Here is a 21,186-nt window from a genome sequence, read left to right as displayed (position 1 = left end):
CAGGGACATACTGTTTTAAATCAATGATGATTCCCAGACGGCCTGAGACGGATCTTGTTCAACCTCTTATATTCCTGTATGGTTCAACTCTGCAGTAACCATGTCACTAAATAAGAAAGTAACTTGATGTGTCTTGAGTGGAAGGACTCAAATGTTACGTCTTAGCTGCCAAAATGTCCCTGAACGTCTTTCCCTTAAAGTGGACCTATCATGCTGTGTTTTAATAATATAGTGTAGGACCATACCTATATAAGGCATATCTATACTTTTTATTTTTCAAAATACCAAACAGATCATGCATTTTAGCCATTCCTCATTTCGCTCAATTCAACACTGTCTTTGCACGGGCTGATTCTGTGAGAACAGCACCATCTACAGGCCTGGCATATGTACTACAGCGTCTCCAGCGCTTTCCAACGGCAATGTCCGTGGCTGTCTCCTCCTGATTGGTGGAGTTGGCCCAATAGCCGTAGCGCCACTTCTGTGACGTCATAGAAGTGTTCAAATCTGGATCAGTCTGTATCAGATCCGTTGCAGCCCCTTTTTAAGAGATTTAGGTATGGAGGAAAAGAGAGGGTTGTGTTTTCTGACACTTGGTGAGTTCCCTGGAACACCGGGGACACATGTTCATGTAGAAAAGACGTACAAAAGTGCATTTTGCATGATAGGTCACCTTTAAGTTAATGCAGGCTAATAAAACAGTAACATGATGAATTGTAGTAGTAATATTTTCTGCGTGTTTGTACAAATAGACTTGAGTTAAATGCAAGATACACTTCCATCTTTTATAGTGTGGTGTTAATGCACACATTCAGCACATTCACCTCTGGTCATGTTGTGAGTGAGTTTCACACACAAACACACACGGTCATCAGCTTTCCCCATCCCCCATGCGGTTTGCTATATATAGTAAAGTCCTACTGTAGACACTCTGTGGCAGCACCCTTCATGCCTGTGTTCATTCGGCACTGGTCACTCTAATCTGCAGAGGGTTCATGTTGAATGAATGAGAAACAAAACCCTTCCCCACGATACAGAAGTTAATCACAGTTATTGTATATAACAAAGTATTATATGTTTCAATTGGCTGTCCTCTCTGTACCTTAACATTCTCCTTTGCTTTCTTGCATGGTAATTGAAGGACCTACTGCTTCTGCCGTAAGGGTTTGTTATATTACTGCTACAGCTGTCATTAAATATGCACATTTTAAGCAATTGGCTGATACTTTATCCAGAGGGACATGCAGTGAATCTAGCACAGCGATTATTGCACACATTGCCAAAATGTCAAACTGTAGTAAATGTGGTGAATTTCTTTAATTTAGGGATTTAATAAGTAGTACCTCAAACTATATTCTGGATGGACGCTCTTATAATAGACCTTTTGTTCTTACTTAAAACAGGTCAGCTGCTTTTAAAAAAACATTAACGCTGTATCGAAATGATTGCCAAATCTTGTCAAACTTTTCTCCAGAGTCGTTTCATTAAATCAAAATTCTCTGCCGACCAAAACCGAACGTTAAAAAGCCGCAACAGATCATGAGTATTTCTTAATCCACCTGTACTTCTTATTGTAAGTATGCTTTCTCTACAGTATTTTTGAAGCAAGAGAAAAACAATCCTTTCTTTACTTCATTAGTATCACTCAGACACATTACTCAAGAAATGATAACAGCAAATACTGTTTCAGTGCTCATATGGGAACATTCCTATATTGTTAATGAAGGGGTGGAAACTAAAGTAAGTAATGATATACCAGCTCCAGTTGTACACGATAAGGGAAATGTGTAAGGGAGTGGGCTGAAAATGTTTGAGCTTGAACTTCATCAGTAAGTACAAAACTGTACATTAAAACAGATAATGTTCGGATGAGCCAGAAATAAGTATTTTTTAATCCACATTTCTGTCTAAAATAATGTGTATATTTTAAAGTGTAAGTCTTTTCTTGCACTAGAAAAGTCCCTCTTATTGTAAGTATGTCTTCACTGAAGTATTTTAAGCAAAATAAAAACAATGAAAACCTAAAAATAACTCATTAGGAGTGCATTACACGGGGGTTTCTTAATCTAATCTAATATAAACTCAAGAAATGATAACAGCAATCAAAACCTGTTTCAGTTTTCATATGGGAACATTCCTATCATTGTTTAATGAAGGGGTGGAAACTTCTAAAGTACGTCATGATATACCAGCTTGAACTGCTGGAAATGTTTTTTTAACTTTTTCTATACAAGCCTATTATATAATCTGGCTGTCAGTGAAACTCATCTCTCAGAAAATAATCTGTTTCATTGTCTCGGCGTTAGAAGAGGCATTACCCACGGGGGTCCGCAGAACAAAAGGTCGGGGAGCGCTGCGTGAGGACTGCAGGGATCCAGGAGTGTACTTAGTTTGATGTTCTTTGACTTTTTGTCTTCCTTGGAACGTAGCCGGGCTATTAGAAATTCCAGGGCAATATCCTAGAAGCCGAGACGCGAGAGTCTGAGAGCATCCTCAGAGCTCTTATTAAATCTCCCCAGCTACCAGGCAGAGGGGCTGCAGAGGCTCTAATGAAGCAATTACAGGCGGAGGAGAGGGATGAGCACCAAGCTGCAGGGCCAGACTGAGGAGTGGTGGGGGTGATATTGATTTTTCAAGAACTGTTAAAATCAGATTAGGAGGAGTTAAAGACACCCACATAAAGGTGAGGACAATGAAGGAGATAGGAGAGTAAAAGTGCCGAAAACACAAGGATGTTTACCAGACCTGGACACTGTGATAAATGTGTAGTTCATACTGTTCAGTGCAGCGGTCAACAATAAGTATAGATCTTATGAAGGACAGGATATTCATTTATGAACAATTACGCAAGTGAAGAAAATTAAAATTTAAGTGAGCTACCCAGTACACACTCTGCCAATCTATTTGATATCAAACAAATCCCAGAACAAATCTCTTTAGGTGCGTTTTGGACATTCTGTAATCATGCTTTATGAATTTGATAGTGTAATTTGTGATATTGGGCTTCATAAATAACATTTGATTGATTGATTAGATGATGAAACATAGCCTTTTGTATGTTACATGATTGCAGTGAATACATTTTTGAATACATCCAAGTAACAGAGTTGCATCTAAACCAGACCCATTTCTAATAATAACGAAACACTAAATATGTTGTGGGTATCTTTGAGTATTTGGAAAACAGTTGAGGAAGTACTGTCTGCAATAGTACTTCCTCAACTGTTTTCCAAATACTTATATAAGGCTTATATAATATTTGATATGGGGTTTATGACAGAATCAGGGCATGAGATGATAAGAGAAAAACACTCTTGCATGACCCTTTACTCCGATGGTGGTAGGGTCAAACCCCGGAGGAAGTGCGAAAAAGTCGTAGTTTAAAACGTGAATGAGTAATGTTCACTGGGTCAGAGCGGTAGCTGTAGGGATTTTATTCACACGGATGCAAGTCATGCTGAAAATGCACACAGTCCTGCACAACTGCTATGGCTGTTAAACGTGATGGCCTGTTTTCAAACACACAACAGATGTGAAGTTCAGGAGATAATTTGGTATCGTATGCCCTAGAGCAGGGGTGTCAAACTCAAGGCCCGGGGGCCAAATCCGGCCCGCCACTTCATTTTATGTGGCCCCATAAGAGCTTGCAAAGAATATAATATGTTTGTTATACGGTTACATGGCGAAGCACGTTGCCCATAAACTACATGTCCCACAATGCATCTCAAATTTGACTTTTTTCTCAGAAATTTACTTTTTTTCTTCAAAATATGCTTTTTTTTCCTTCAAAATATGCTTTTTTTTCAAAATATGCTTTTTTTTCTCAGAATTTGTCTTTTTTTTCAAAATATCCTTTTTTTCTCAGAATTTGTCTTTTTTTTCAAAATATGCTTTTTTTCTCAGAATTTGTCTTTTTTCTTAAAATGTGCCTTTTTTAGCAAAATGTGATGTTTCAAAATGTTACTTTTTTTCCAAAATATTAATTTTTGCCCCAACATTTCACTTTTTTTTTNAAAAAACAGTATCAAAAAGAAATGATGAGAAAGCTGTATCTGTATTTGAAATGCTGCTCTTTCTAGGTAATAAATCCCCCTAGCCAGTTTTCCATAAGATAGAAACCACCTCTCAGCCGTACGCCTTCTCACATCTTTTCCCTCTCCTCTGAAACAATGTGCCTTATCATCAACACAAAGGTCTCAAATAAATTCAAAAGAAGCCGGACCGAGCTGTGAACATCAATTAGTTTCACTTCGTAAAATTCCTGTTAGACTATTTGGTGTATTGATTTGGAGCTGCGAGAACCCACAGACCGTGAAAGGAAATGAGGAAAAAATGTAATTAGTAAAAAATAAAATAGATTTCAGCCATAAATCGGGGAAAAAGGGAAACTTTGAACGATCGTCTCGCCGGGAGATGTGATCAACTATGGGAAATTCTGACAACAAGCTCTCCAGTTAATTAGCTTGGCAGTGGTTTGTGAAAAGCTGACATTTTGTGGTGTCTGCGAGCTGGGTAGCAATCATAAGTGTATTGGGTTTCATGATTTGTAGAAAGGGATCTGAGCTGAGATCTGTTTAGTTCATTAGAGGAAACTTTACTTGAAATTCAACAACTTGTCATCTCCAAAATAAATGATTCAGGAACGCGGAGAGCAGCTGTGTTTTTGAAAGGGTTTCAAGACGGAAATCTCAACACTTCCATTGATCTTCTTAAAGATATTCTGAATAATTTACACCTATCTTCTGGGTACATTCGTGAAACTCCTGTAGATCAAAAACTTATGAAAATGTATCTATGAATAAGGCAGCTACAACAGTATGAAATCAAGCAAATATATCAATTCTTCTACAAAATATTTGGCTGTTTTTATATAGAGTTATTAGAATCTATTCGATTTTTTACGTGTAATTCCTTTCCCCTATTCTTTTTGCTGCAGCGGCCCCCTTGAGTAAAGTTCTGTCTCATATCTTGGGGTTAAAATAAACCAATATGTTAAATCAGCAAACTTCTCCATAACTCGGATTTGTCAAGTCACATTTATTTCCATCCCAGTAGCTTGACATTTACATGTATTCAGAAAGTGACATCTTCATCGTCTGTGACAGAGTGAACTTCATCTCAGTATTAATGAATCCACTAAAAATAGCGCTGGATGTGACGACTCCCCGGAGAGGCTGCTAACAGAGGAAGAGGATGTTTGCTTGTGTGTCTCTAAGTGACTAATTGTGCGCTTGGTTTTGTGTTTCGAGAAAGATTGTGTTCAAGTATTTGTGTCAGCAGTAAGTACCTGTGTGTGTTCACTACAATCAGTTAGCTTCTTAGCGCTGCAAACAAACACTGTTCAATAAAGCACCAAATACCAGTTATTTAATAAGAGCTATAACAACTACAACATTATAGAAAGGAAAATAGAGAAGTACAATCCTAGCAGTGTTTACATTGGTCTTTGGAGTTTCTATTTTCAAATGTACATAAAGACGTCTTTCTAGATAGATTTGACATTACATGTATTTGTCTCTAGGCTGTAGCCGCTGAACTCCTGCTTCCCTTCAGAGAAATAACAAGAGGACAAGTAAGGAACATTTGTTTCTACTCGTTAATTGGGTCACTTTATTAATAATTCAGCAGAATAATGTGCTAATAACTCTTGTCACATTATTAAGAGAGGTCCTACTGTGTGTTTCCCCCTAAGCCCATACAGGTTATAAACTAAACTCACACACACTGACAGATTAAGGTTTTGGCTACCTCACACGTTATGTTTCCATCAGGACTGGCCCGAGGCAGAATACATGATTTGATCAACCCTCTGATTCTGCTCTGGAGGTCTTGTATTGCTATACAATTATAACACTCCCTATGCCACCTCTAAAAATACCAGGTAACAAACAATGTCAATGATCCAAAATCAGCTGATACGTGCTCAGGAAGTTGAGTTTTCTAACATGTAAATTGCTTAATATAATACACAGCACTACACTGAACAAAGACTGAATGCCTGCAGACACGTTGTCCCATTTCAAAGCATTTGTTAACCTGAGGAAAACAACTACTTCAAAGGCATTGTGTGGACATATTGTCTTATTTCGGAATACCCCGCACAGCCCCTTTGAAACTTTTGCGTCATGTTGCTCTCCTATTGCTTTATATGTAAAGTTATGTTTAAATATTACATTCTTGTATTTATGTTTGTTTATGCAGTCCATTATGAAACAGCTCTTCGGCATGCTTCCAGCGTTTTCTTCCTTTCGTTTTTACACAACGGACGACTGTTGTTTCGCTTCCACATGAGGTAAAAGTATGACCTCTAAAATGCGAATATTCACCAAAATGTAAACTTAATACAATCCTTTTTTTGTATTTGCTTACATGATGTCTAAGATGAGTTCTTGTGTCTCTGTTGGCTTGAAGGTAAAGACTGACAGGAGTGAAAAAGAGGCCATAAAGGAGCCAAGGATGTGTGGTATTCATTACACTCACTGAGGACACCCCCTTGTAGATTTCTCAGTAATAAAATATCTTAATATTTCACATTCAAACTGACTGAGGTTTAAAGTGCAGGCTGCAGGTTCACTGGCGCCTACATTATCATTAATTAGACTCCTTATGATTAGCATGAATTACTAAGCCCATAATGTTAAGACCTTTTGTGTTAATAGTGTTGGACACCCTGCGACTGAAATAGCTTGCTGAAATGCATTCTGGGTAACTGCATGAGGCAGGGGTCTTCCACTTGGCCGGAACAGAGGGAAGGATCTTTCATTTCATCATTATAAATCAGGCGTGTGGACTCTGGTTAGTGGTTAGATGGTTAGAGACTGAAAAAGCGGCTGCTGTGGATTTAATAATGTACGGTGTGACATTTTCATAGCTGGCAGGCTCGGTGCAACATGCCATTTACTACACAGTTCATGTATGTATGCATGAGCTGAGACATGATACGTTAAACACATGCTGAAGTATAACATGGCTCATCTGTGAAGGCTTTGCACAGTTGGAGTCTATGAAGAAACTGCATGGGCAATAACAATTTTAAGGTAAATGTATTTTGTGCCATACGTCGTTTGATTTTGAGGTTTTGTATTAATGTCAGTATAAGTGCTTGTATTGAGGTGGTTGGCTGTTGTGTTCCATGTGAATCCATCCTCACCCAAAATGAAGTTTGACTCACATCTGTAACTTCAGTAAAGCCCCTGTCACACTGTCCCGAAATTGACACCAGATGGACACACGAATATGGAATTTTGAATTTCGCACGAAGATGGCCCCGAACTTGGTCAACGGCCAAGCAACAGCCGAAGCAAGTACGATGCCTACAGAAGGCCACGTGATGGCACCCGAACCACACACTCCGTCATGTTGTTTCCATAGCAACAACAACTTCCTGTCAACAGCGTAAACTCGCCTTCAAAATAAAAGCATCTAAATAAAACAGGATGTTAACCTAAATTACATATAAGACATACAACAGCAACGAAATCAACAAAAGCAATGTAATATCCTTTTCAGTTTCACAGAACACAAATTGGGTTATTTACATAACATGTTTACATGATTTTGTTGTGCAATAAATGCAATCTCGATGTCATCGTACTATAATACGATGGCTACACGATGGCATTGCAAGGGCTTCACGAAGTCGTGTTGGCTTCCTAAGATAATCGGGCAGCTTCTTGTTACCTTCGTATTGTCTTCGTGAGGCGAAAAATGCCCGATGGCACCGATGATAACACGAAGTAAAGACGAAGATGACACGATTTGACAAGATGCTCTCACGCTGGCCTTACGAAGGGCAACATGGACACACAAATTCAACACGAAAATGAACCTTCGCAAGGTCTTTCGGCAATTTTTTGGCATGCCAAAGATTTTGCCACCGCTCACGAAGTTACTGCCGGAGCCTGAGAAACTCCACCGGCGGTCATACGATGGCTTAAGATGCCCTCACGAATGGCCGAATATGAACATTTCCTTTATCGTGTGTCCATCTGGTGTCAATTTCGGGACAGTGTGACGCGGGCTTTAGCAAAAAAAATACTTATTTTAAGCCAAACAATGATTTTATACAGAACCTAACCAGGTCGTTTTGTTGAGTTAACGTCAACCACATGTTTTAGTCTGGGAACATAATCTGGGACAAAATATATCTGGATGCAATGAAACTTCAGTTTAGTTTTATTGAAATGAAACTGCAGTTTTATGGGAATGTAGCTTTGCAGGTGAGAGGGTTGTAGATTATATAAAGTTATACTTGGATTTCATTGCAAACAAGCATTGTTCAACCCTATGGACATCCATTTTCTCCAAAGACAATACATATATCAAGGTTACTTTTAATCAAATGTATATAAATGTGTGTTATTGATGCACAAGACATGTAGAATTCCCCATTTAATGGAAAAGGGCAGCCATGAAACAAACAACTGCAACAAGCCGGTCGAAAGATATGCTGTCAGACAGTGTGGAATAAAACCTTTGAGCTACTTAAGAGGAGTCCACATTGATTAATATGGATGCTGATGTTCACTTATATGCCCAATGTTTTGGGAAAGTTGGGTTATTTAGGTTCACTACTGCTGGATTCACCAGACCAAACATAACCATGACAAGCCTGCATCCATTACTGCTGCATCGTTGCTGATATCATTATAACAATTCCAATTCACCTCACTCTAAACTTGTGTCTAAATGGCAGTTCGTGGGTGGCATGTCATCTGTGATGCTAACACACGTCACTTTGAGTTTCCTACTGATAATATGTTTCTAAACTGTGTGTTCAAACTGTTTTGTTTCACATTTGTTTGGCATACAGCTTTGATGTTATAACATGGCATAGTAATTAAAGGATTAACCGTTCCCTCTAGGGCAGGGGTGTCAAACTCAAATTCATCACGGGCCACATCAGCATTACGGTTGCACTCAAAGGGCCAGTTGTAACTTTAAGACTATNTGCAGTGGGGTTTGAACCTGTGACCCCCCCGATCCGAACATCAACGCACAACCCACTGCGCCATACGCCTCTCCTTGTTCACTCGTCCTTAGGATCTCTGGTGATTGTCTTTCTATATTAGTAAAGTACTATACAGAGATCCTAAGGACGAGTGAACAAGGAGAGGCGTATGGCGCAGTGGGTTGTGCGTTGATGTTCGGATCGGGGGGGTCACAGGTTCAAACCCCACTGCAGTCAGCATGTCGTTGTGTCCCTGAGACACTTCACCCCAAATTGCTCCTGTGGGGATTGCCCACAGTATTGAGTATGTAAGTCACTTTGGATAAAAGCGTCTAACATGTAATGTAAAAACGTAAAAAAGTNGTTCAAACCCCACTGCAGTCAGCATGTCGTTGTGTCCCTGAGACACTTCACCCCAAATTGCTCCTATCCAAAGCGACTCAATACAGTGGGCAATCCCCACAGGAGCAATTTGGGGTGAAGTGTCTCAGGGACACAACGACATGCTGACTGCAGTGGGGTTTGAACCTGTGACCCCCCCGATCCGAACACCAACGCACAACCCACTGCGCCACACGCCTCTCCTTGTTCACTCGTCTTTAGGATCTCTGGTGATTGTCTTTCTATATTAGTAAAGTACTATATGTCCAGACAAAATAAATTATCCTTATGATTCTCAGAAACAAGGAATGACTCCACTTTTTCACAATCTTCATCAAGTAGATACTCATTTAGACTTTTAAAGTGACACTTTTTCATTATAGAAGATCAATCAACTTCTCCATGACATTGAATTACAGTATGTGTGTGAAAGAATCAAATTGTGCAGATAATGACACACAACAATTCATTAAAATTATGCATCTAATAAAACAAGAAGGGAACTCGTAATGTAAATTCCCCCTGATGGGGAAATGCTACAAAAAGGTTCTGGTTTCTTCCTTGGCTCATGCTACACCCCTCCACCAAGTGTCATGAAAATCAGGCCTGTAGATTCTTTGTAATCCTACTAACAAGCAGAGCAAACTAACGAAAGAAAACTCCTTTACAGAGGTAATAGGTATTGGTGCTCTTGATATTTGATGATAAAAACGTACTGCCTAAATGCATTGTACAGTGAAATGAAAAATGGGCAGGCAGCCGAAGGTCAACATCACAGGATGAAGTCACACCTAGAGTTCATTCGATTTCAACCATACTCAAATGGAACAAGGTGCACAATATTGGGTAGTGGCATTTACAAATGATTTGGAAACTAAAGTGACGTGGACATGTTTCTTGAGAGAATGCATATTGGACTTTACAGCTCTCTTAAAACGGCGAGTTTGACAGGACTTTGAAAGACAGATTACTGATCGTTATCACCATACATGTTTTAGTCTTCAGGTCTGTATAATCCCATATCTGTGTATCTTTTCCTACAGTAACTGTGCAAACTCCACATTGACCTTGTGATAAACATACTATATGCAATGAACAAAACTCAACACACCTCCTTGGATCGCATTGATTGCAATCATTATACGAATAGCTGTGGAATCAGTGAGGACAAAATCTGTGACTATGGGCCTGATGTACAAACATGGTGTCTGCATTAAAACCATGCATACGTTTCTTCCCACACAAAACTGGCACGCTTTTCGTATTCTTTAAATGTAAAAGTTGGAATGAGGTTGGTGGTTGCAGCAGTTTTGCCTTGCTATATTTGCAATTTCTCCCTGCTGTGTCCGCCATTTTCGTAGCTATGTTTTGTATTTGTGTTTAGGATTTGGCACCTTGTCCTGACCTTAACAATCCTAAAATCGGGAAATTGAAAAAAAACAACATAACATTTTGAGAGAGGGATTGAGAAGGGTTTGTAAGGAAAGTCAGACCGCTTTTGAATGATTTATGAGGGATGAATTCGTACCCATCATTTCGTTCTCTCTGTGCATAGTCGTGAGTTGCATGCCTCCGGCCGTGTTTGCTCCGCGCTGAGCCAACTGATGGGAAATAGACCGAACCATTAAAACCAATCACTGAGATTCAGCGAGTCTGACTTTACAGAACGTCAGGTTCCCTCACAAACAGTCCTCCTTCGTGTATTAAAAGACCGAGAGCTTCTTAGTTAAATGCAAATTTAAAGCTGATTCAATAAAAACATGTTTGATAAGTCGAGGCTTAATAGAGTGCAAGAAGTTGTTATGAAGTTACATTGCTTCAACAGCTATTCCTTGACAAGTTGTTTTGTTTTGGACAGCTGACATTTAATTTTAAATCCCACGGTTAATATTTGCTTGAAAGGTTAATTATGTTCATAACCTCAATCAATCCAGGGATGGTTTACCTGAGCAGAACAAATCTGTTGTTGATATCCTCAAAGTAATCCCTGTCTCTCTCCCTAAGAAATCTATACAGACAAGTTTCTTGCTCAGGGGCTCACATACTCGCTTGAACCCAGAAGTTACAAAACTGGAAAACCGCAGTTTAAAAAGGGGGCGCAGAGAGGCTGAACTCCAATTAATGAGTTGAATAACAGAGTCACCACAGACAAATTGCAAATCCTTGACATTTATATGAAAGAGGCGGACTGTGAGGGGATCTGCAGAGATGTGTCTCAGGCTATAAAGAGGAAGGCTGCAAGTGCATGCAGAGTTTATTCCATTTGCATTTGTTACGTTCATGGTATGCACAACTTAATGTATAATAATTGTTTACAAATCTGTTTAGTGTCTCTGTGAACACACCGTTGACCAAAAAGAAGTAGGGAGAAGAAAATAATCTCATATTACCTGCCCCTTTCTAAAAAAAAAAAAAATAGAAATATATGGTGTGTCCTTCATATTTCTTATTCACAGCCAAACATAACAGTTTCGTAGGATAATAAGAGAAACACAAAAACGTAAAACAAAAAAATATTTAGTTCCCACTTGACAGTTAACGGAAATAAACAAAACAACAACACCAAAACATCACATGTACAAGGGGAAGTGCAACACCCTCATCTGAGTCCCACTGGAGAAGATCTGTGAGGTGACACACAGAAATAGTTTTCTGCTTGAAAAGAAAAAGTGTCTAATCTTGTTTAGACATTGCATTACATTGTTCCAGCTGTTAAATCAATTGCAACACTTCCTCTGACTGCATGTTTTAAAGTTTAATCATGAAACAATATGAACTTTAGAGGAGCTTTTTAAGATACTACTGGATTAAAGTGACCGTCTGTGGCTGTTTGCACGACTCTGAGCCAGACAGGCTGTTTGGTTCAGAGTTTAGTATTCATATCATTCCTGGACTGTTTAGAGTGGAATTAATGTTCTGTTTTCTCCCATCAGACCACTGCTGCCAGGTTTTAGACAGAAACTTAGGAAAACTGAGCAAAACAGTACTGTTATCTTTACTGGGTTTTCATGCCTAGAGCAAAAGCCCCAAAGTCAAAACTACTGAGTGTCTGTTTAAATTCTTTATGGGACACCGTGCTGCTCAGAGCCGAGTTCAGACTGTGGCCTGGCTCTGAGAAATGAGTGCAAAACAGAGACGCTATAAAAGGGATATAACAATGGCTAGTCGAGGAGAAAACACTATTAGGTGGAAGACAAACAAGCTAACCAGAGGTATACTGTAACTGTGATGAAATTGAACTTAAAAGAGACTCGTGGCATTTGATGGGAGTATAGAGTGAATGAAAGACTGTTTAAATTACAATATAAAAATAGTTGCTACTAGCTGCTGCTATGACGTTTTATTTACACAATAATACGTGTGTGATTGCCACTGGTCTGCTCCTGAGAAACACAATTATTATATAATAACACGTTTGATGTCTTTAGGAAACTGCGTGGAAGTTTAAATATGTCCGAATACATTAGTGCAGCCCTACTCTCAAATTTGTAGTTATAGTTGGTTCTGGAATAATCTGATTCAATACCCTATTCACATACTAAACAACCTGATAGGTTATCACATATGTGTTACATTACATTACATTGCATTTAGCTGAAGCGTTTATCCAAAGAGACTTACAATAAGTACGTTCGACCAACAAGAAACAAACTTGAAGAAAACAGAATCATATAAGTACATCAGGTTTCATAGAGCTAAAACATTTCAAGTGCTACTCAACTAGCTTTAGATAAGCCAGTCCTTTATTAGTATATAAGTGCTTTGTTAGTAATTCTATCGCTCGAAGTGGAGTCGAAAGAGATGAGTTTTCAGCTCACAAGCTTTTGAATACAGGTCACTGAGGTCAGGCTGGCACACAAATGCTTAATGTGAATGTAATGTTGTTATGGCATTGCAGGAAAAAGGCATTCCTGCACAGCACCTAGTTTTGCACTTCAAATAAAAATAAACAGCAATAGATACATTATTTACTTTAGTTTGAACAATAACGACATCTTTCATGTGCTGCTTGAGTGATAGGATAATGAGAGTAAACAGTTCCAGCAGTGTGAAAGCAGCGAGGGACTGTAGGGCAACTGTCCAAGCCGAGCAACTACATTCAGGCTGAATGCAGGGCATTGTTGGAGTTTGTAAAAGCTATGGAGCCACCAGACCATGTAACACTCACTGCCCAGCCCCCAGTAGTGGCCTACATACTGGGGCAGTGCACTAGTTTGACTGCTCTTCTTCTTCTTCATCTGTTGTTGTGGGGCTTACACCCTAAGGCACAGTTTCATGTGTCATTTGACTTTCGCTCAACCAGGAATTACAGCCCTTTTTACTGAGTAGCTAGAAGTAAATCTTCGTCCCGCTGCGTTTTGAATTGTCCCCTGTGGTCAATAAGAGGCACATTATCAACAGGCAGCCATACGGCGGTGCACTCAGTGCCCACAGTTTGAGCTGGAGGGTCAGTTTACGAGTTGCTGTCAACAAAGACATGTGGTGAAGCGGCACGACAAAACTCAGTTTCACAAAGTGAGGAGCTGTGCTGTTATGTGGGTTTTTAAAAAAGCCACCGTCTACCAGAACATTACTATTCAACATGTTGGAAACAAGCATGGTTAAATACATCAAAAGTACACTAACGTTTTAGTATTCTGACAGTCACACAGCTCAAGTTTAGTTTAGGAAAAGACGTTTTGTAATGCAGTGTAATCCTTTCACTCCTATTCAAGTTAGATGTATAGAATTGCTTAATAATAAAAGCTATTTAACTGAATGGACATTTCTCTTTAATATTAGGGCTGCTCAATTAATCGTATTTGAAACGCAATTACGATTTTGGCTTGCAACGATTATGAAAACAACATAATCGAAATAAAACGATTAGTTATTTTATTTATTTATTTTGTATTGGTTTTTCAGTTGAATTATAGTTCAAGTTCAGGATAATCACAGGGATGCAAACACAGGTATGGTGAAAAAAGAGAGAACTATTCGAAGCAGCTGCGCGAAGGTGGTGACAGACTTGACAAAGACTGGATTCGTGGACTTGCTCAAAAACGTGGACATACTGTATCTCTCTGATTGCACTGTACAATCTCTTGTAGATTTTCTTGCCAATAACTATACTTAAAGTTCAGGGTAATCACAGGGATGCAAACACAGGTATGGTGAAAAAAGAGAGAACTATTCGAAGCAGGAAAAAAACAGCGTAATATACCATCTGACAAAGGCCTGTGCTATAATGCTTCAATTAACTGGCTGTTCTTTGTAATATACTCAGATCAATAGGAGACAGAGATGTTAAGTTATAAATCAAGGGTTTTATTATTATTTACAGCAGGGGTGGGGAACCTTTTTCCTTTCAATTTTTACAACATCCTCCGAGGGCCGTACAAATGATTGAACTCAACCTCTGCTTAAAAAAACTAAAATCACAGCCCATTCATTTTGCCTTTCTTTCATGCTGTGCAAAGAAAAAGCAACCTTTTAATCCAGAGATCTCACCATGACTGGCGTATGCATTCACGTGCATGGTTGTGGCATGACCACCAAAACAGAAAGATATGGACACAAGAGGTGTGCAAATGTATTTAGTTTCCTATCCATGTGAACATGATTTAAGTGTGTGGGGGGGGGAAAAGCTAACTTCCTCTAGGGAGGTCCGGGGGCATGCTCCCCCCGGGAAGATTTTTTACTCTTCGGTTCTCCACGAATTACATAAGTCACCCAAATCAGCGTTAAAAAAGCGGGAGGTGCCGAAAAGCGACTAATTTGCACCACTGTAATCAACTGTTGAAAACATGCTGTTCACTTTTTTTTATTTTTTATGAATTTATGTTTTCAAAGTAAATGGATAATCGTTTTTAATAATCGTGATATCAATTATTGACCCAAATAATCGAGATTATGATTTTTGCCATAATCGAGCAGCCCTATTTAATATGTGATATAAAATACATCATTAAAGGTGAAATGAAGGTGAGAACAGCAGGGAGAGTGCGTCTGTAATCAAACAGTCGGACATGTTTCCTGTATTCTTTACACATCCGTTGTAGGAATCAGTGAGAAATGGGTTTTCTAACATAAATTCACTCAAAAGCGGCGCTCGACTATTTTCTATCACTCTGGCGTTCCCTGCCTGTCATCCCGAGTTTGTTTGATCAATTTGTGATGAGACACAAATGTGTTTCATTCTGTCTTAACTCCCGATTTCATTTCACCACTTCTCAAACTCTTCTGCCACACTCAGACAAATCCAAACTCAATTTTGCTGAAGTGAGGCGGACAGCCGTGTACTACACAGCTCATTGGAAAGTGCTTGGCGTCGTTCTCAATGAGTCTTTGTTTGCCTGCGGATTCCAGTGACCTTGCTGGACACAGGCAGGGAGAGGGAGGGAGCGAAAGACAAAGCAAAAGAGAGGGAGGTTGATATAGGAAGAGAGGGAAAAGAGAGGGCAAAAGAGGAAGAGAAGAGAGGGTGTGTTAAAGGAAAATAAGAAAGCATGAGAGGTAAAATAATCAGAGAGGGGTACAAAACAAGTCTTGAGCAAGAGAAAATGAGAAAAAGAGGTTTAGTGGAAGAGACGTGGATGAAAACAGACGAGCCGGAGCAGAAAGACAAATGAGAAAGAGCTGGAGAAACAGAGAGGAAAGTAGAGCATTTAGCGATAAAGATACAGACAGACACGGACGGAAAGTGAGACAGAAGGTGTGTGTGATTTATGAATGAAAGAGAAGGGTTATGAAAGTGTGGACTTGTGTATGAGAGAGAGACAGAAGGAGGGCAGAGAAGTGTCTGACAAAAGGCTTTTGTTTTGAAAGTGGCCATTTTGAATCTTCTCCTGGTTCCGGATGGCTCCACTTCACTGTGTCCCAGCCTAGTTGTTTGGCCTAGTTTCTCATTTAGTCTCCATTTACACGACGACAGCGTTTACTCTGTGTCGGCCCGCTCACTATTTATGGCAAACATCATTACGGGGTTCCTGGAGACGAGGCGCAGCTTGATGCCACGCTGTTGAAAAGAGTTTCTCACGATCCTGTAACATTTGTTCTTTGTGCTAATGCGTGTTTAAGCCTGTTAAATACAATTTAAATACGTGCCAACCATTTTTTTAACAAGATAAGACCCTCTGACATTCAGGTTGTGACTCAGCTGCCGAAACAGCTACCAATTTAATGAAAGAGAAGAAGAAACTAATTCACAATGTCTCATTTGACTGTCAGAGAATATTACGCGACAATGCTCTACTGCAGTGGTTCTCAAACAGAGTGTAATGACTGCAGTTTGCCTCCCTGTCAGAATGACAAAGATCCTCAGTGAAGCACAAGCCCATGTTTCTCACTAAATTGTAAGTACCGTAATTTTCGGACTATAAGGCGCACCTGAATATAAGCCTCAGCAGCGGCATACCACTCTCGGTTCCACTTTTACTTTTGCGCGCTACCCGTCTCACTCTTTTCCGGCCTCCAGCTTTTCCTGCTGGAACCCGCCGCTTAAAGGTGGGGGTCCGCGGACCGGCCATAGAGCCCATAGAGTTAAAGGTGTTGGCCGTTAGCTGTAAAAATCCATAGATTAGCCGCACCGTTATATAAGCCGCAGCGTCGAAAAATAGGGGAAAAGGCGCGGTTTATAGTCCGAAAATGACGGTACAACTTATTAAAAAGATCAGTTCAATGCAACTAATGTCGTCTTAGTGTTATTGCATTATGTTGAATTTGGTTTGCCATGAATTTAGTGATGGATTGTAAACATTTGAAAGGTAGCATTTAAGTGTTTCTCAGTTAAGGTTGTTGTTTTAATAAATCAGACACCGATGATGCAGCACTTTAATGTACCTCTTTACTGTATATAGGCATTTTTCCCTAACAAATTGTTTTTGCGCTGATCAGGGGGTACTTGGCTGAATTTTTTTTCAAAGGGGGTACATTATTGAAAAAAAGTTTGAGAACCACTGCAGCCATTTCTCAGATCTAATAAATTGTCAAAAAGGACAAAAATGTAAGATTATTTTACAGGGATGGATAAGGAAGTGTCTTCTTTCTTGTTTGTAATAAGTTTACAAAAGAAAAAAAGGTCTGATCTTCAAGAAACTTTGTTAAAAGGGTGTAGCATAAGCCAAGGAAGAACCCATTACAATTTGGAGCAGATAAGAATCTGATTCACAAATTAATTTTCACTTCCATTAACATCGGGAGATAGGATGTAGCCTTGTCTGTTCTCCCTGAGTGCCCTTCTAATTGTTAACTAAGACTAATTAGCGTTGATTGATTAACCAACTCCGGCAAGTGGCTTATTGATTTCTATGCTGTGCGAGTATTAACTGAAAAGTGTTGGTTGACATTTCAGTTTAGTGTGCAACAAGATCAGTAATAACTGTTATTTATCAAGCCTACATTTTATTGTTAGAGCTGTTTTATATAATTGTAAAATAATTATCTTAACCTGCTTGGATATTAAATTAATTCAAAAGTATTATGATCACCGAACCTGAAAAACGTCACTATTTTATTATCGACATTTTGAATAAAAGCAAAAATCTGCAGAAGGATTATCAGCCCTATAATACTCAAATCTACTGCATGATTGATTACTGCTAACTATGTGATTGGGTATTTAATATCGACTCTGATCTCGTGTTCCATCATCAATATGCTCCATTGAAACAAAGGTAATACTTTGCACATGCGGTGTATGAAAACGCATTGTGAAAAAGTGTCTGCAGTATATTGCAGGTTTGGATTAAAAGGGTTACATCCACAAAGAGAGACTCCCACAGTAGACACACACACACACACACACACACACACACACACACACACACACACACACACACACACACACACACACACACACACACACACACACACACACACACACAGGCTGTTGTGCATGCCTCCACAGAAGCACAGATAAACAGGCCCACATGCAGAGACCTCGGCCTTCTTATACAGTGAGTCACAACAGCCCGATTCATCTCCATTCATCTAAACCTGTTCAGTATCCTCTGAGTCAGTCCTCTTGTTATTCCTTTCTGCGAGTCATCTCACATCATTCATAAAGCGGCTTATTCCACTGAAGCGTTGCTATAAATGAAATTCACTATGTTATACAACCGCAATGTCAGAGTGTTGCTTCACCATCCATCGTACAGAAGTTTTTTTTGACCATCTGTTCAGAAGTTAATCAACCCTTAGAGCCCATCCATGCTTACATGCAGTAATAAAACAGATATATAGTGCTAGCTGGGATATGCTGAGGCAAAATAATTCAGCTGGGATGAGCCATAGAAACGGCTTAATATTATGGGATGCCTTTCTCTTGATGTTGCTCAAGCTAATTAAGCCTTGTACCGAGCTACTCGGGTCTGTTTGAAGTACACAAGACACTCACTTTAATGGTGTGCTTTGTGCAATTCTGTGTACTTACATTACATTTGAATATGTTTACAACCCAGGCTCCTCAGATATATAGATAGGGCTTCAGCGCTTATTGTAGATGTACACACATTTCCATCTGAGTTAATTTCCTCAAAATATCGTCCTGAAATGTATCGATTATATTGAAAATGCAGAAATTACAACCAACCCATCTCGTACTGGAGGTTAATAATAGAAGGCATCATTATCATTGTGTGCTCTTAGGCATTATGCATGATTGCTAAGTATCATTTTGAAAAAGACACATTTATGACCTTTTTAAATTGGATTCATTTTGGATTGGACACATTTTATCTATGTGTTGGTAATTGCATATTACCGTGATTACAAAATCTGGCTGTCAAGGACATTAGGCTCATTCCACAGGTGCATTCAGGTGGAAGTTTTGAAAGAAAATGTAAATGGTAGTGCACACTGACCCCTACTGTTGATCACATGTTATCACCCTGTTCTGTAAAACCCACCCCATGGCTCACTGTGGTGATTCAAGTGGGAGCAGCAGGGTCACTCAGTGGTTAATGGAGACAGGAAAGGTCACTGTGTTTGTGTTTGTGGTTTTGTTTAGGATCGGAGTGCTGTGTGCCTACGCTGCCAACCAGAACCTGAGCTCTCAGGTGAAGAACATCCGGAGATTGGTGAACAGCAACATGAGGGACCTGCACACCTTCGTTAATGACACGCCAATGGTGAGACAGTAATGTAAAGTGGTATTCTGGAGAAGATACGGTTGGATTTTCTCTTTGCTTTGTGTCCTACAGTATAGCGCCAACGCACTATTAAACCATGTTAAATTACAATAAAATACATTAAACAGAACCATGGATCAGACAGGAGATGGTTGGTGTGAGAATAAGCCACTACTAATGGACATTTTAGCTAGTAAAATAACTTGGGATGGTCGAATGAAAGCAAAACATTTAGCAATGCACTGAAATAAGAAAAGGCTGTCAGAGTTGTGTCAGACTACATTGGCTCTGTTATCTTTTCATTACCGCTACTAATTGTCATTTTCAAAACATAATTCTTATTCCATTCAATATCAGGAGCTCATGCTTTGACATTTACTTTACTTATAGGTGTTACATTGGAACTGTTTGTATTGTTGTGATTGTCCTTTTGTATTTTAGGTCATTTTCTCCATTTCATTCTGACTGAAGATGAAACTGTGCTATGCTTCGGAGTGTCTCTTGCCGTCTATGACGAAACTAATAACCTAATTTTCATTTATTTCCATTTGTAACACTCTGCTCTGCTCTCTTGTGTTTTCCTGTTTGCAGCAAATTGATTACCTAATATCCCAATACGCCACAGCCAAGAACAAAGTCATCTATGACCTAGATAGTAAGTAGACCTCCTCTGCGCCTCTGACGGTAAATTAAGAGGACAGAAACGATTCACTGAGTTCTTGCTCTCGGTCATATATCATGCTTATTATCCGAATTCACCGTCCTTGAATTGTTTTCCTAACAGATTTATGATATAACAAGGTGTAGAAACCAAAAGCAGTGCCTGTTATAGAGGATCCCTCGAGTATTCATCTCTACTTTTGTGATAGCACAGCAGCCATTTAAGTTACACATAAACTTAATAACCAAAAGGGACTGTTTGTTTGTTTTCTTCTGCTGATCTGATGCTGCGTTCTCTACAGATATAGGTCCATTATTAGGTGGAAGGATACACGATCAGCTGGATAAGGAGGTCCATCCTGCATTGGACAGAGTTCTCAATATGGCTGGAGGTACGACTGCTTATTTTTCATTTCCACTTTACGATATGATCAGGTTGCAAGACACTGATGCAAAATGTTATCAAGTGACATAAAGAACCTGGCTTTTATATCAAATGTAACCCATTGATGCACAAAGACTATATTTAGAATGACAAGGAAATGGCTTTGAATATAGTATGGCAATATTTGGGGCAAATATCTGTTAGATCGCATGAAAAATCATACTTTTCAGGAATTTCATTTAACCCTTACATGTAGATGCATAAGTGGGCATTTTGTTGACCCGGTGGTTTTCTTGAAGTATCTTTGTAATTAAAAATGTTTTATCATTTCATATTCCAGCTATTCTTCAAAAAACATGTTTTGGATATCATGCCTTTTATATTTAAAATTTACATTTTAAGAAATTGTAGTTTTTGTATTACTATCCCAAGCTTCCATAAGTGGGTCAAAATGACCTGCATGCATTTCCTATGGGATCCTCTGGGAACCTTTGATTCTTATCACCTGTTGCTGTCAGGAATACATTAGCTGTAGGACACACAGACTACATCACAAGGGAAACCTCTCAGGGAGATTATTTTACACAGCCAGATCTGATACCTGTCAGTATAATTATAATAATAATACATTATATTTGTATAGGGCTTTTCAAGGACTCAAAATGGCTTTACAATATAAGGGAAGGTTAGGGTGGGGGGGT

At 39.2% G+C, this 21,186-nt stretch overlaps 1 protein-coding gene across 1 annotated transcript in view; it reads left to right on the top strand.

Annotated features, from left to right (window-relative positions):
• The first annotated feature begins 12,488 nt into the window (after window positions 1–12,488).
• The window catches only part of prom1a (prominin 1a), a 31,663-nt gene continuing 22,965 nt past the window's right edge, over window positions 12,489–21,186 (top strand). Inside the window, exons 1-6 of the mRNA XM_010784780.1 lie at window positions 12,489–12,543; window positions 15,680–15,794; window positions 16,654–16,665; window positions 19,320–19,440; window positions 20,032–20,095; window positions 20,403–20,492. Coding sequence (XP_010783082.1) covers window positions 12,489–12,543; window positions 15,680–15,794; window positions 16,654–16,665; window positions 19,320–19,440; window positions 20,032–20,095; window positions 20,403–20,492 — 457 coding nt within the window. The remainder of the gene's footprint in view (window positions 12,544–15,679; window positions 15,795–16,653; window positions 16,666–19,319; window positions 19,441–20,031; window positions 20,096–20,402; window positions 20,493–21,186) is intronic.

The sequence above is a fragment of the Notothenia coriiceps genome, unplaced genomic scaffold, assembly GCF_000735185.1.
Source record: "Notothenia coriiceps isolate Sejong01 unplaced genomic scaffold, NC01 NC01_scaffold00026431, whole genome shotgun sequence".
NCBI classification, from domain to species: Eukaryota; Metazoa; Chordata; class Actinopteri; order Perciformes; family Nototheniidae; genus Notothenia; species Notothenia coriiceps.
The sequence above is the reverse complement of the archived record's forward strand: the minus strand, read 5'-3'. Positions and strand labels throughout refer to the sequence as shown.